The sequence below is a fragment of the Eleginops maclovinus genome, chromosome 21 (assembly GCF_036324505.1).
Source record: "Eleginops maclovinus isolate JMC-PN-2008 ecotype Puerto Natales chromosome 21, JC_Emac_rtc_rv5, whole genome shotgun sequence".
Taxonomy (NCBI): Eukaryota; Metazoa; Chordata; class Actinopteri; order Perciformes; family Eleginopidae; genus Eleginops; species Eleginops maclovinus.
The window spans coordinates 2,114,186-2,129,923 of NC_086369.1; the positions used below are offsets into that span (position 1 = coordinate 2,114,186).

Genomic DNA, 15,738 nt, shown 5'->3' on the forward strand with positions numbered 1-15,738 from the left:
AAACTTTGGGTCTAAACGACAATACATACTCTCACAAACACACAGGGGGCAAACAAAAGAGAAGCTTCGGTACCTTTGTCACATAAATGAGCTTCTTGGGCTTTATATGCTCCCTACAGATTATTTCACACACTGATTTTTATGTTCTTGCTTTTTAATTTAGTTTTCAAGTAAGGTAAAAATGACTGTAGTTTCTGTCTTTTGTCAATACTACATTTCTTGTTGTGACTCCATACGGTACAACTGATGAGCAATCATTCCAGGACCGTTCACGACTCTAAAGGCTGCGGTAATGTACACATCGCCAAGGCTTTACAGTGAACAAAGGACACCTGCAAATTCAAAAATTTAAATTCAGACGGCGTCAAGTCAAGCCTTTCAATCTGGCCCCGCCGTGGGAACATAACCAACTCAGAGGGCCTCGGCAGACATCACCGAGTCGCTGCCTGCCAAAAAAAACTATGTGCTTTTTACAAGCCCCCCCCAAGCCCCCACCCTGCAGAGTGCAGAAAATATGCTGCGAGGCGGCCCGGTGACTCAGACCCTCTCAGGACTGAGTGTGAATGTAAATGCCGAGGCGCAGCTAGAGCAGTATGAACTACCTTTTCTGAGAATCAACACTGTGGGCTATCTCTGCATGGAAGTGTGTTTATACAAACAGTGTTTACGTCACTTCAAGGGGGGGTACCGACCTCTCCGTTCAGGAAGCAGTAAAGAACAGCCACCACAAAGCCCTAGATGGACAGAAAAACACAGATAAGAGTGTGCCATCGGGAAAATGTACCGTGGTGACTTTTCCGTGCACAGAATGTTATTGTGGTCCAAAGCTTCGGCAGTACATCCATCCATTCATCTACCTCCCACTTGCAGCCTTATTAGACCTGTAAATAGCTGAAGATGCACAGTGTAGGGTTAGTTTAATGAGGAAGAGAAATGGGAGGAAGTTCTGGAAATGTGTCCTTGGTTTCGGAGCTGCTTCTCCATCATTCCTCATTAAGTGATGAACTGAAATAACATCGGGGGTTTGATAAGGTAACGCAGCCCCTGCAGCCCCTGGAGAGCTGCCACGTCTTTTCCTTCTTTTTAAATAAAATCGAAACACTTGCAGGTCTCGGCTGCCAGCGAGCTAATTCATTACTTTACTTTTACAGATTGAAGACACATCTGTTCCACTGTTGGATGACCCTCAAGGAAGCTTCAAATACAAAATTCCTCAATGAAAAAAGTGCAGAATTGATCATTTATTCTTCCTAAAAATAGCTGATATACCTGAAATGACCCCAGAATCAAGTCGAAAACCAGCCGGAGCTCGGTCTTCACTTGCTCCGGGATGAATGCAAACACGATGAAGTTGATCCCAAACAGAGGAATCAGGAGCAGCGTAGACTTCGCCAGCCTCCTGCAACGACAGAGCAACACAAACATGAAATGCATTTCTCCCTCGGGTGAAGCCAATTTCCAATCCGTCTCTACACTATATATGCCAATAATGAAATTCAACTCCCGAGTACGTTTCATTTTACATTCAGATCTGAGGACCTGAGATGGGGGGTGGGGGGGGTCTCAGTGGGAAAATAGCTCATGCATTATGGCCGGCTTTTGACACACTCTCCATCACAAGATAAAACATTTAAACAGGGAGCTCTATATCTATGTGCAAACCAGGTGCAGGGGGGGGGGGATTTCCTTTCTGATGTCACAAAGGATTGGTCATCCCTGCATCGCTTTGGGCATAACAGTTTTTTATTAAAAGGATTAAATGCTGCTAACTTTCCAAACTAAATTCAGCTCAAAACATAAACCTGTCAGTAGATTTCCCCCAACATTTCTATAGAGATCAGGACTATTCCCCTTTATCCGAGCTAATGGATAATACACAGGAAGGATACTCACGAGTACTGGTTGGACTCGTTTCTTCCAATGTCTGGGCAGTTGATTTTCTGGCGAAGTATTCGTATGATGCAGATGAATAGAATAAAGTTCATCTGGGGAGATAGTATGAATCATGAATTAAATTATGACTACAAGGAATCCCACTCCCATACCAGATGTTGGATGCATGTTGTCTCCTAATTTGATTGTGAGCCTTTCTGAGTTTTGATTAACCTCTGAACTGGCAACGCATCCCAAATATGAGTCAGAGCTGATGCAGAGAGGAAAGGAAGGACAGGTTTCCTTTTAAAACAACTAATTGAATTCTACTGTTTGATTTCCTAGAAGATTTTGAGGAAATCACAGACCCTTAGGCAAGAACAAAGCATTCAATAAAGCTGTTGGCAAGTCCTTTTACTATTCCCTTCTGTAGCTTCTCCAGTGCTGTTTGTTGAACTCCTCTTAACCCTCCTTTTCACACCTCTTTCCAAGTGTCTTAGTCGCTCACAGACACACAAAGCCTACAAACAGACACTCTGCCATCCCGGATCACCGTCTGTTTTTCTAACTAGATAAGTGGATCGATCTGTGGATCAAAGCTACACCCAGAAGCCACTTTCTCCACTGTAGCCTCACCAATAATTAAAATAAGGGCCGGCGGCTAACCTGGTTCTGTCCAAAACAATCACCAGCTTCCCTTAATGTATGTCTCTCACATGACATGTTGAATAGTGGGCTTTAGAGGTTGTTAGATTGCATTTTATTCATCCAAAACAGGAATTTTATGTGCAGCTATAAATCCAAATCTAGGTTTGGTTTGTTAATTTAATGTCACACTTTATTTCCACCATTAAAAAGCACTCCTCTTTTCAACCTCTGTCTCCAGATGTTTCCACAGATATTGATAGTGTGTTTAAAATGTAAAATGGGAGAAAAATCCTCCATGAAGACGCTGAGAAGTGTCTGCTGATTGATCCTGATTATCCCGTCAACCGTCCAGAGGGAGATTAGAAATTTGAAGACACACCAAACCCTCAACAGGTTTTGTAAGTGACTTTGAATCCGCAGAAGGAATATAAACGGGACTAAGAATAATAACGCTGCCAGGTAAGTCTGGGTTTAAAACTGATACTGTAAATGTGTTTGCTCTCCCAGTGGCAATTAGTTATACTTTGAGAGTGTCAATCAGAAATCCAGCAGATAGTGAAGGAAAAATAATGAGAAGATGGCTAAGTAAATGTTGAGGGGGAAGTTGAGTTATAGAAAAGTGCTCAAAGCTTGTGAACTTACCAGGATTGACGCCAAAATCGGGGTTTTAATGATCCACCAGAAGACGTCGGTGTTCTCGATTATATCCCAGCAGCTGATCAGGTTAAAGTAAATGAACTTCATTGTTGGTGTTGCACAGAATGACATACAGACTTAAAAGCTAAAGTATGAACAGCATTTATGGATTCAAACTGTGGATTAGAAGCGAAATACACTTTAGAGCTTGTGTGAATAAAGACAGTTTAGACAGTAAATATTAAACTAAAGGGACCATTGTTGATGAATAAATATGATTGCTATAGAAAATGTTGTGAGGATTAAGCTTTATTAATTCCCGAGATAGAATCAAAACCAGATCAGATGCTGTTTGGAGTTTGTCTTACCCCACGTCGTTAAAGTAGGCTTTAGTGATGCTCCACGCTGTGATGAAGACCATCGGCCCTCCTAGGGACATAAAAGAGAGATTTAAGAGGTGGTCTCGCCCCCAGGGAGGACAGCCGAGACGTATTCAAGGCATATAAGGAAGGCGTCCTCACCCCAGCCGATCAGGATATATGCCCAGAAGTATTTCCTCTCGGAGAAGAAAGAGACGGCCAACAGTGCGTGCAGATAAAGACCCTCCACCAGCAGCCAGAAGAAGCTGGCCATTATACAGTACTGGAAGAACACAATCACTACTTTGCAGCCGACCTGGGAAGGGGACACAAAAGCACGAGGATTTTCTAAATGGATAAATACTGAACATAGATATTGATATTACAGAACAGCTTCATTACAAATAGCGGCTAAATTGCATCTTTGAAAAAGGAGAATGCACGTATAGATTATTCCTTGGGTGCAGGCTGCCTTTATTTACCTCGATGGAGGACGATTAATGTTTTGCACCCTTTGAAAAAAGGCTATCACAAAGGGACAAATCAACAACATGTCCTCTATAGCACACTGAGAATTTCAATTGAGTGTTCAATTACATGTGGTTCAAAGAAAATCCATCCATGAGCCGTCAGAAATAATGGCAGGCTGAAAGTAGGTGACAAAAGAGGCTCGTTCTGCAGAAGCAGTCATTTAATGATCTGTTAGCAGCTTCCAAATACGGTTCATAATGGGTATTTATTAAGTCAGAACAATTAGATTCCCCCCCCCACAAAATGCAGACTTAAAGGATCAGATCCACATCAAACTGTGTTCAATGTTACATGTATTTTGTACTTGGAGAATTTGCCTGAATGCAATACAGGCAACAATTTAAAATGGAATCAAAAATGGAATATATATACAAATAAAACTTAAATAAATAAGATAGAAACAAGTAGATAAGCAAATAAATAAGAAAGTTAAAAAAAATACAAATACATAAATAAGTAAATAACAACGGGGAGAAAAAAATATACAAAATAATAAATAAATAAATAAGAGAATAAATTCATAAAACAAAAAATAGGAAAATAAATCAGACAGGGCCACCACTTTGCAGAAACCCATCAGATATTTCAGTGGGCAGAGGGACAGTGTAGGATCAACAGGAACAGCCACGCAGGATAACACCATCAGCTCTCTGCTGTGTTGGCTGACGGAATGAAGCAGGATGGGCGAGTTCATTCAGAACTGAAGGAGTTACAAAAGAATGCCTATCAAAGGTTATTTCTCCTAATGGCGTGGGTGGGCTGAGCTGATGATCCCTGCAGGAGATGAAAAGAAATCCATAGGGTGCCCATTCCAAACCGACCCGGTGACAGTGAACGTGTCGCTCGCTTTAGCAGATGCAGCGAGAGGTGAGCGAGACAGGGAGGAGTTGGGAGAAGGTTGAGAAGGGTGAAAAGGACAGAGAGAGATTAGGAATGGAGTGAGGGGATATGGAAATGTGGATCGTAGTGCAGAGGAATAAAGAGGACGCAAATATGATAAAGGACCCCGAGTGGGTATGAATAAAGCAACGGTGGGCAACAAGAGCAGAGCCAGGACAAATCAAAACAATCAAGCCATCGGTGCAACCGGAAATCCTACAGATGATGAATGAAGAGAAGTGGATTCATGAAGACGTCAAAGTGCTTCTCATAGGACACCGATCAATAAATAAATCGAGTTGTTTACTGAGTTGTGTATGTGTATACCTAACTTGAGTGTTTCCATTGTATGCTTCTTTATAAAATCTGATTCTAAGGAAAATATAATGCTTTTAACTCCATAATATTCATTTGGTTTAGTTTGTAGAGAAACATTACTCAATTTACTCTAAAATTACACAAAATATAATTATTAAGAGTGTTTCTTTACACACAAACTAATGTCTCTTTGATGATAAGGGTATTCTTGCAGAAATACCTTTCCTGAGGCCGCTAATGAATCAGAAAGACGCCTCAAAAGTGTCTAAAACCAGGAACTACTGTCCTACAGTATGTGCTGAACGAGGGAAGAAGGACCAGAAATGTTTACCTCTTTGAATCCCGTAAGAAAGGGAAAAGCCTCGCTCTGATTGGCCGAAGAGCAGCTCTTAATTAGGAGCCACAGGTGATTTAATTAGCCTTTAATCAACTGAGGGGAATCATTCAGCTACAATAGAAAAGGGAGTCCTGGAAGTCATCACAGGATAAAACACTGGCTGAAATGTACACATATAAATAATACATTACGCTCTGTGTGTTTTCTGGGAGCTCCTGTGTGGAGGTCTCATTAAAGCAGCTGACAGGTATTCCTCTTTCTGAATTCATGGGGGAATAAATATGTGCCGTCTCTACCTATACGCTATTTCTAATGTACATACTGTGTGCTCAAGCTCCATTTTTAAAAAGCCTGCCTTCAATGGCATGTGGAGGAAGGATGCCACACACACTGCACCTTTAATAATGCATTGGTTGTGAGCCCGCCCACAGCGATTATATCATGAATTAATCTAATGTGTCACTACGGCGAGCGTCCAGCAGCAGAATGAAGGGTAATGAAGCATGCAGAACACCTACACAAACACACAGAGCGCCTGAAACCCAGCCAGCAGTGGGAATGGAAGTGATGTCGGGATAATATGCACTAAGATTATGATAAATATCTTATATAGTTTATTTATCGTCGTTTTTGATGATATCTCGACTGATTTCACTTTCATATTCCCATTATTGTTGCTGTTTGTTTGTAGGTGATAAGTGGTCGGGGTCATGATGAGCGCTGCAGCACCAAACCTGTCTCACTAATGTCTTTGTTTTTCACGACAGCAGCTGGCTCGTGTCAACACAATGGAGCCAGTGTCTATTAAACACACTCCTCAGAGGCTCCTCTCATCATGCGGAGGCCTCATGTAACGTAAACCTCGTGTTCGCAGCGTAACGGGGGGCCTCAGGGGCCTCCGTGGGTCTGGCGGTGGTGACGGACTGGAAGACATCCAAACACAGTGGGTTGAGATAACTCTGAGCATAGATGGCTTGTAAGCCTGGCAGCCTATGTGTTTAAGATGTTCAGATACTGTTTAATTAACGCGCTATAGGCCTCTTACAGGTCCTTTATTATAGTGATCAGCATCCTGGTTATAGTTCCTGCCTCCAGCAGCCGTAGGAAATGTGATGGAGAGAAAGATTGAACCTGAAAGTCTGACTTTAATCCAGGAGACCGGGGCTTGTGTGCACTTATTCGACCTGACATAGCTTTCTTTATGTAAGCCAAATGACAAAATGTATGTAATTTAGGTTATGTAACAAACGTGAAGGAAGTTCATGTGAAGGAGTTCAAGAATATCAAAGTGATTGGACGATGGAGCGTGAAATGGGGGAGCTTTCCTGCATCATTGTGACAAACAGAGACCTTTTTTACCTACACCATATTGATATTCCTAAATGTAACCTCGTGTAAACGTAACTGAGACCTCATGAAGCTCGGATACATCAGCTTGAAAGGAAACCCCCTTTTGGACGCCAGTAACTCAAATATCCAGTAACTGTCCTGTTTTTACTCACAAACCTCTCAGTATATAAATATGATTGGCCAAATATTAGCCCATTAACCCACCTCCTTTTTTATGTTGGGGTTTGATCCTGCTATTTGGTTTTATTTGAAGGCTTCCTCAAGGTCAGGTAATAAAATATGCCTCTGTGTCTCTGCAGATCATTTCCTTAAGTGCTGCAAACTCCCAAACTAAATTAAAGCACAGTGAGCTGAGAACTTAAGGGAGCAATGGAGTTGTGTGTGTGGGGGGGGTAATCAATACTTAATGATTGAACAAAATAACAACAAAATAACTTCTGTTCCAACAGAGCAATACACAGTAATCCAATTAATACCCCTAAGCAGTGAAACAGCTCTCTATGGAACACACACTCCTTTTGGCTAGCGCTCCAACACATTGTACGTGATAGGTTAAGGGGCGGGACATCACTGAACGGTTGACCAATCACAACAATCTCCTTATAATGGTGGTTTAATGTGGATAATTAGCCTACTAGTGACATTTTTACTTTAGGGGTTTGACGTCTGGGTTCAAGGACAACAAGTATCCCCAACACTCAAACACATGAAGCGACAAAGACAGCAGCAATCAACTCACGGAGCCCGAGGAGCAGTTGTCCACCTCCCCGACCTCGTAGAGGACGACATCCTTGATGAAGACGGCGATGGCCTTCAGGATGAATGACACGAACAGATGCATGTGGATGTAGTTCCTCGTGCAGTGGAGCTTCCTGGGATGCACAGTGCAGGAATACAGATCACCAGACAAAGAACACAATTCGATAAAGAAGAAGCCTTCATGCTCATTATCCAATGTCCTTGGAGTTAATAGCTTTAAATGACATCAGATCACAGACTGACTGCACTAATAATTGAGCTCATTAGCTTCTTTTATCACTGTGTGGTCGGGTCTGCTTTGGTTTTTAATAGTCCTTCACGCACCTCAAAGACAAGAGAGGTGCATTCACAAATGACTCAAATTCTTTGAGATCTTCCTTTTTTTAAGACGATTGAAGTGCTACAGAGACAGACAGATGGGCAAATGTGTGCAGTTGTGTCGAGGTGGCCATTGGCTCACATCCTTTGTTTGTGCTTGTTCTCAGCTGTGATGCAGCACATGCACCATCACTTTGGAAACCCCCCCTCAGGAGTCATTAAAGTTGCATCTAACCTTATCTCACAGCCAGGAGAGCTTGTTAACATTCTGTCTCAGCTGTTAAACAGCCGCTGCAATGTCAATGTGAACCCTTCCCTCCAAAATATTTAGACTCTGGGAGCATTTCTGCGCCTGAATGCAACTGCAGTCTTAATGTGAAATGAAAGACATGCAGAATGAGAGATTTACAGAAGCTAGCAGATCAAAGGCTCCTGCCTTTGATCTGCTAGCTTCTGTAATCTCAATGCAATCTTTAATTAAAGATCAATTTACTTGAGGTAAACTGTCATGGTGTTGCTCCCTGCCTGTAATCTGTGGTGTCTCTAGGAAACAGGTGTGACTCTCCACATCCCACCAACACACACTCTGTTCCTCTCACCTCCCACAGCCCGGTCACAACTGTCCTTCTGCCTCAAACCTGTTGTTTGCCTTGATTTCACACTGTCTTATTTATTTTTTATCCTGACCTTTGCTTGGCTCGTGGAAAACAAAACTCTTCTGAGGTGGATCACATCTTTTTGCAGAACATGAAAAGGGGCTCTAATCTATGACTCACACAGTCGCAGAACAATACCCATGAATAAGAATTCTACCACAGAAGCAATTTCCTGTTTCCTTCTCTCTCTGTGGAGGTGGGCAGACAGTGGAGAATGGACGGCAGGATGGAAGAAATACAATTATTCGGCCTTGAATTCGAGGAGATGACGCGAGTGCAGAGGAGGTCTCTTTACACTTAGTCTACTTGTAGGGATTTGGCCTATCAATTAAAGTGCAAGAGTATAATTAAGGGCACAAATGCAAAAAATCCAAGACAATAAAGTTCTAGAAAGTGACTTTGCTTCATTATTAAGTCATGCACTGCCATCTTAAGCTGTGAGTCAACATCAAAACGGGGACTTAGTTTGAGGATCTTATGAATTAATCCCACTAAACGTCAATCTGCAAACTGCTGCTGCAGACATGTGCAATCAAAAGATCTGTGACGTACGAAAGGATCATCAGGTTTGAAAGCATCTTTCTTCTCGTCTTTTATAGTTAACATAAGCCCTAAAGCTGCACGGATCAGATAAGATCACATCCCAGTCCTCGGTGTTTGATGCGCCACATTGAAATGTATAAGTTGTCAGTGTGCCCGGCAGACATACTGTCAATGTCAGTGTGCGTTATGGGAAATGACTCATGCTAATGCTCTCGGGGTCGTGCAGCAGTGACTGTTTTTGTTCTTTATTCTGTCCTTATTATTATTCTTATCAACAGAGCAAAGAAACAGATTTGAAAACAGATGCAATTCCTTCAACTGCTCTCAGGAGTGAGAACTGTGTTTTTGTGTAACTTTCTTTGCATAAATTGAGATCAAAGATTGAACCTGAGTCGAGCTCTCTGAGATGATTATATGTGACTGTTTGTACGTACCTGAAGATGCAGAGGATCACAATAGCTGTGGTCAGAGAGATGAGGGAAACACTGTGGCCGATGGTGTAGCCGATCTTCACTTGCCAGAAAAACTTGCCCTGAAGAAAAGAAGAAGTCACAGTGAAGGAAACTCATATGAAAGAGTTTGGGTGGTATTATTATATAGAATGATGTGTAAAATCCTACTTGGATATTGATGCATACTGGAATATATATCCCGTCCCAGCAGTAAACTGTACCTTGATTAGATATCCCTGAAAATACTCAATACTTGAACTTAGGTTTCTTTTTTGTTGAAAAAGCAAAAAAAAACTGGTTTATTTTCCTGACTTTTCAGCTTCTCACAGCGACTCATGAATGTTCCCTGTGTGACAAGATATCGTCTAAAAGTAAAGCCAGTTTCTGACTCCCATGCCCTTTCAAACAAAGATTAAACAGAATCAGTAAAACTGGAGTCATTCATTTTACTTCAACACATGTGGAGCGTTTTATAGAATTACCCCACAATGTCGCTGCCATTGCAAAGTAGGTTGTACGCCGGATGAAATAAGATTAAAAACTCTGCATACTGAGATATAAAGTATGCCAAAAGGCCAACATCGAATTCCTTTTAGTGCATTCCACCAGCCCGGTCCCTCCTGACTTCCTATGTGGCATATAATGAGGCTCAGAGAGCAGAGTGCCCAACAAGAAAGCTTTCACCGGCCGGCAGCGCACATCAATTTTTCACCCTGCTGCAGCAAACCCACATCAGTTATCTCTGCATTAAAATAAAACATATTCGATGCATTCATTCCATTTCTAGCCCGGAAGTCACTATGAATAACCTCTAATGACTTGTAATGCCGATAAGAGAGGCAGGAATTATGAACGGATTTGCTATTGTCAATGAAAAGTGTGCTTTGCTTCAAAGACGTGCAGGAATTCCTGGTCCATGGTAAAAGGAATCTTTCAACAGGTGTTGCCCAGAGTTCAGTATGACTCGTGTCTGTGGGTTTAAGTGACTTTAATCAATGTTTATTTCTAATTAAACTAGGACTAAAGCTGAAATGAGTCACTCGCAGTACAGAAAGTAATCTGACCCTGCAGTTCTCCTCAGTCATCGAGAGCAGACAGAAACAGTTAGGGACTCATTACTGATCACAGATGAGCATTTAGCTGCTAAAGAGACACGTGTCCCTCCGGAGTTGTTGTGTGGGAGTAGTCAATGTGGGAGGACAAAGGCATGGACCAGTTAATCTGCTAATTGCCGCAACTGTACTTTAAACACAATCTAGTCATCTTACTCTTGTAGAAAAGGGCACATGAGCACAATTCCTACAACAAATATCTTCAAGAGTGGATGGATGTCTGTTTATTCCACCTGCAGTATAATTTAACTGAGTGTTTTATACGGTTCTGTATCTTTGGTGTTAGCCTACTTGTGATTCACCCTGTCATTGAGGCGGTTCATAACAAACACTGCAGTTGTGAATCCAACAACGTACAGCTATTTTTTTCTAACAAAAGCAACCACCCACAGAGGAAAGGAAGGATGTTCTCTGATTCATAGCCCACTGGGTCTCGAGGTGGTTCCCCGCTGGGCCGCGCCGTTCATTCACAATGTGACAACTGGGAATCTTTACTGAGGCGTTTTATAGGCTGCAGAGTTTTACTCACATCGTCACTGGTGCTGTTGAGGTTGTATCCACAGTTCATGGCGATGTCAATAGGATGCATTTCAGTCCAGCCATCTGCTGTGCAGGTTTTGGAGAGGTTACCTGGAGATAGAGATTACATAAATGGGTCACAGGCACCAAGACAGTAGATTTCTTTTGGACCCGCTCACAAAGTGAGTTGTACTAAATGTACTACTTTGACACACACTGCGACATTGTCAAAAACACTGCAAAACCTCAAACTCCACAAGCCTCTGTAGGACTTTATCCCACCAATCTGAGTTGTTATTGACTTGTGCGTGATGCGTTTCTGCAGAAAAGCCATTTGGCTATTGACATTCTGGTCCTTCCATTGTCACTCAACAGCAAATAAAGATTAGATGCGTTAGAAATAACCTTTTGTTTCTCTCAAAGGCACACAATGTGCACTTAATTGCAGATGAATCACTCTGTGAGGAGCAGCAGAAGGTCTGTTAATTGGTTTATACATGGTATTTATTTAAAGGTTTATTTATTTGTGCTGTACCTGGGTTTCATGTTGACAGGTTGACCTAAATTAGACGTGAACCCCAATGTGACCGATAGCCAAATTGCTTCAGTGCGTGTAAAAGTCGCCAATTAGGACTAAAAGCTTTCATATGGAGGCCATGAGCTGCAGAGGGAAGCAGCAGGAAGTTTGTGTGTGGAAGTGCTGCATGTCAGGGAAAGGTCATGTGACCGTGTTTTCTCTGGTTGCTTTATTTGAGTGTCATGCTGAGATGATGTACAAGATTCCCCCCTCATCTTCTCCTTTATTTTCTCTTCGATTCATTCCTATAATAACCTATTTCATGGATGTGTAAGTCCGGCCCTCTCGGAACACTGCAGACAGATTCCACCTTGACTCAAAGACATTTCCCATTCGCAATATTGAAAGGGCTCTAACACATGTCCGGATTGTAAGGGCTCTTTCTTCACAAGGCTTTTGCTTTGTTTTCATGTGAAGAGCAGCGTGTCTCTGAAGCATGCAGGGAACTGTCCTGCCAGCACTCTACTTTACCCTTTCCAGCTCTGGAAGATTGAAAATTGAATTTTTCAGACCCGTACTGGTTTCTATCTTTGATGTTTACAACGTGAATTAAAATTGTGATGCCTTTGGACAGGGATTATGTCCAAGAAATGTATTGTTTATGACACATTTAGACAATTAAGACAGGACAAATGTTTCTTTCACTGTTATATTTAGACCACAAACCTTCATTTACAGTTAAAGAATAATCTAAATGTTGTGAACATGCATCCAAATTCATATTCAAAACCAGAAGTCTGCTTCCTGCCTTGAAAATAATAAACTTTGGTACAAAATGACACATATTCTAGTTAATTCTAACCCATCTAAACTTACAGTAAAGCAAAGCTCTTCTCTGTGGAAAACCTGTCAGTACATTGAATGAGACACATCCAGCAGTTACATGAGAGTGAATGCTGCTAACTCTTTAGGACATTTCATAAAGGTATGGTCATTTATCGGATGACTAAATTGGCAAATAGACAGAATATTTCATTCTGCTCCCTCAGGTCGCATTAGTCAGACTCTACGAGTGTCCCCTTAACCTGGAAATGTCAAACGGGAGAAAGCTCAGCATGTCAACGTGCCTCGGTATGTGTGTGGAGATCCAAAAGGAAATCAGAAAGAAAATGGAAGCTAAACCAGGGAACCCACAATCCTGCCACTTTAGTTTTTGGAGGTTTTAAAACTATTTGTAACTCCATATGATAAAAAGGTCATGAATATTATGGACTATGTGTTTCATAGGGAAGGTCTTCAGTCCCCACACCAGCTAGACTGACAAAACGAGTGCATCTTTTAAAATCCAGCCTCATCCCAACACCTGTTCATTATTTAAGGATGGATTCACTCAAGACAGCTTTGAAAATATACCATCTGGACCTTTCAGACGCCCATATGATTATTAAATGTTTTCAAAGGGCGTAACCGTGCCTCACTCGTATCATAACTCCCCAGGTCCATGTGCTTAAACCACAGTTATGTGCATAGCGGTGGGTAATATGTAAAATGATGGATATTGTCCAGGGATGTGAGACTGAGATTCTACTGACGTGTCGTTGATAATAACAAGTTGCACTCTATATGCAAATTTAAACATATTGTTTGGCACATTTATCACTGTCAGAACGCAAAGTCCTACCAAACTTTCAGAATAAACAAACTGTCATTTCCACTTTTCCACTTTTTCCATACTTTGAGCTGATGGAACAAATTAGGCAGTCTTCATCCATCCGTGTGGTTCTGCCTCTGTGGGAAATATAGATCCCAAGACTATGAATGCAGATTGGGAGTGTTTATGAACTCTCTCGATTACATAACACTACATCCCAAGGCACCTTCTTATTGAAGCCTCAATATTATACTGAGATATCTACAGCAGTGTGTCTGATCTGCTAAAAAAATACAAACCATGAGAGTCAAAAGCTAAATCAAGCATGAAACAAGATATACTCAATAGCAAATCAGAGAATTTGGGGGTTTTCCTTGTTTTGTAGTGTGCTCTATAGGTTTTGGTGCATGTAAATGGTCTGCAAAGAGTAAAAGCTTTACTTCAGGAACATCGTGTGATAGTCTGAGGGGGTGGGACATCTCTAAGTGGTTGACCAATCACAACAGAGCCAGCCAGCTAACCAATCAGAGCAGACCGGGCTCTGGTTTCAGACAGAGGGTGAAAAGAGGTGCTGCAGCACAGGCAGTATGAGGACAATAAAGAGCTTTTTGGACAATAAAGCATGGAGACATGTCAAAATACACAAATGAAACCTAAAAATGAGCATAATAGGGTTCCTCTGAACCAATATGTCCTCCCTTAAACAGCTTCTGCAGCTGTCTCATCGTCTCACATGTCCGTTTGAAGCATTTCTAACTAGTTTTTTTGCCTACAGCTTTAAACCCCTCCAGGTTACCCTTCGTTACACGTGGCTTAAAGTGCATCTCCATCTTTGAAGTGTTACATTTCCCTGAGTCTCTAATTTTCGGTTTGACTCCGAGGTGTTAATGCTTGCCTGAGTGCAGAAAGAAAAAAAGTTCGCACTTCAGTGAGCTCAAATGGCTCGGGGGACATGCACCATTTTAAAATTTGACTGGTTGTTAAAGGGGTGATGGATTTGCCTTTTCCACACCCACAGAAAAGGGGAATATTGAAGTGCATTATTGAAATAATCACGAGGAGCTGCAGGTGTTAACACAGAGGCGTACGGTATAAAAAAGGGACAGGAGGATTATACTTTTACTTTGGAAAGTCGGAAAATCTGCCCCGTTAACCTGCAAAAGTGCAAGATTGGTATCTTATTCACCTCTCCACAGGGGGTGTATATGGTCTTCACATTATATCTATAAGGTAGCAGAGCAGCAAAGGGCCCATCAGCCCATCTCCAACAGCAAAGAATAATTGGATTATAGCACTTCTCTCAGTAAATGGAAAATATAATTGACCTGCTGGGTCAAAGAGGCAGAGGAGCAGGTGAAAGGCTCAGGGAAATATCTCCGAGGTGATGAAAAGAAGAAATGGAAATCCAGCAGTAGAGATTTGAAATGACTCTGAGAGGAGCAGAGGAGAAAATGACCTGAAGAAGACATTATTTGGGTCAGAAAACTGATGTTCATGCTGCTCTGAATCACAGAGGTTCACTGTGATAACCTCGTATTCAATTAGAGGAAATTCATGGCTGTGATAACCTCTGGCGTTTTGCTCTGTGTAGATTCAACCTGTACAACGTGTCACTATATGTAGGGCATCAGAACAGCATCAAATTAAAACATCTTTTAATATTCAACGAGACAGCTGGGGGGTTACACTGAGACGTGATGGAGGTCACTAGACTGTAAATATGCCCTTTGAAAAAAACTGGATAATGATTGAGAATAGCAAAGTGTTTGATGATGGAGGGGAGGAGATCTCTGGGGGTTAGATGGGTAATAAAGGGTCAGATGTATCAGGGGGATGCGTGAAATATAGGTCTGTAAACACGGCTAAAACACACCGGAGATATGTCATGGAGAAGGTTTCAATTGCCTTAACTGTAGAGCAATTGTGTCAATGGCAAGAGAAATAGTTGGTAAAGATTTTGAAGCAGCTTCTTCCGGAAAGCACGAGGGAAATCTCTGTGCAGACCCTTAACATGCAAAATAAACCCCCAAAAGCATAAAAAGGCCTCTTTAAATCACTTCAATGTCAATCATATTATCACAATATCAATTTAGTTTGAGACATGAGGAGCACCTAATTCCTTTTGAAGAACAGGACATTGGTCTCTTTGAGAAGGACACGCACAACCATTTTCTAAAGTGTGATGTTGGCCTGAAGACGGCTGTAGTTTACAGAGTGAAATGAAACACAAAGGAGATTTATTAAAATGAAAGCTTGCATTTATAGATGCTAAGAAACCATT

The 15,738-nt window shown here is 41.7% G+C and overlaps 1 protein-coding gene across 2 annotated transcripts in view; it reads right to left on the reverse strand.

Annotated features, from left to right (window-relative positions):
* vipr1b (vasoactive intestinal peptide receptor 1b) overlaps window positions 1-15,738 on the reverse strand; it is a 37,634-nt gene that overhangs the window by 2,666 nt on the left and 19,230 nt on the right. For both annotated transcript variants that reach the window (XM_063912183.1, XM_063912185.1), the window contains exons 4-12: window positions 11,300-11,400; window positions 9,641-9,738; window positions 7,670-7,802; window positions 3,678-3,831; window positions 3,525-3,585; window positions 3,163-3,235; window positions 1,894-1,985; window positions 1,270-1,399; window positions 693-734 (exon numbers count right to left, since the gene is read on the reverse strand). In XM_063912183.1, coding sequence (XP_063768253.1) covers window positions 693-734; window positions 1,270-1,399; window positions 1,894-1,985; window positions 3,163-3,235; window positions 3,525-3,585; window positions 3,678-3,831; window positions 7,670-7,802; window positions 9,641-9,738; window positions 11,300-11,400 — 884 coding nt within the window. The remainder of the gene's footprint in view (window positions 1-692; window positions 735-1,269; window positions 1,400-1,893; window positions 1,986-3,162; window positions 3,236-3,524; window positions 3,586-3,677; window positions 3,832-7,669; window positions 7,803-9,640; window positions 9,739-11,299; window positions 11,401-15,738) is intronic.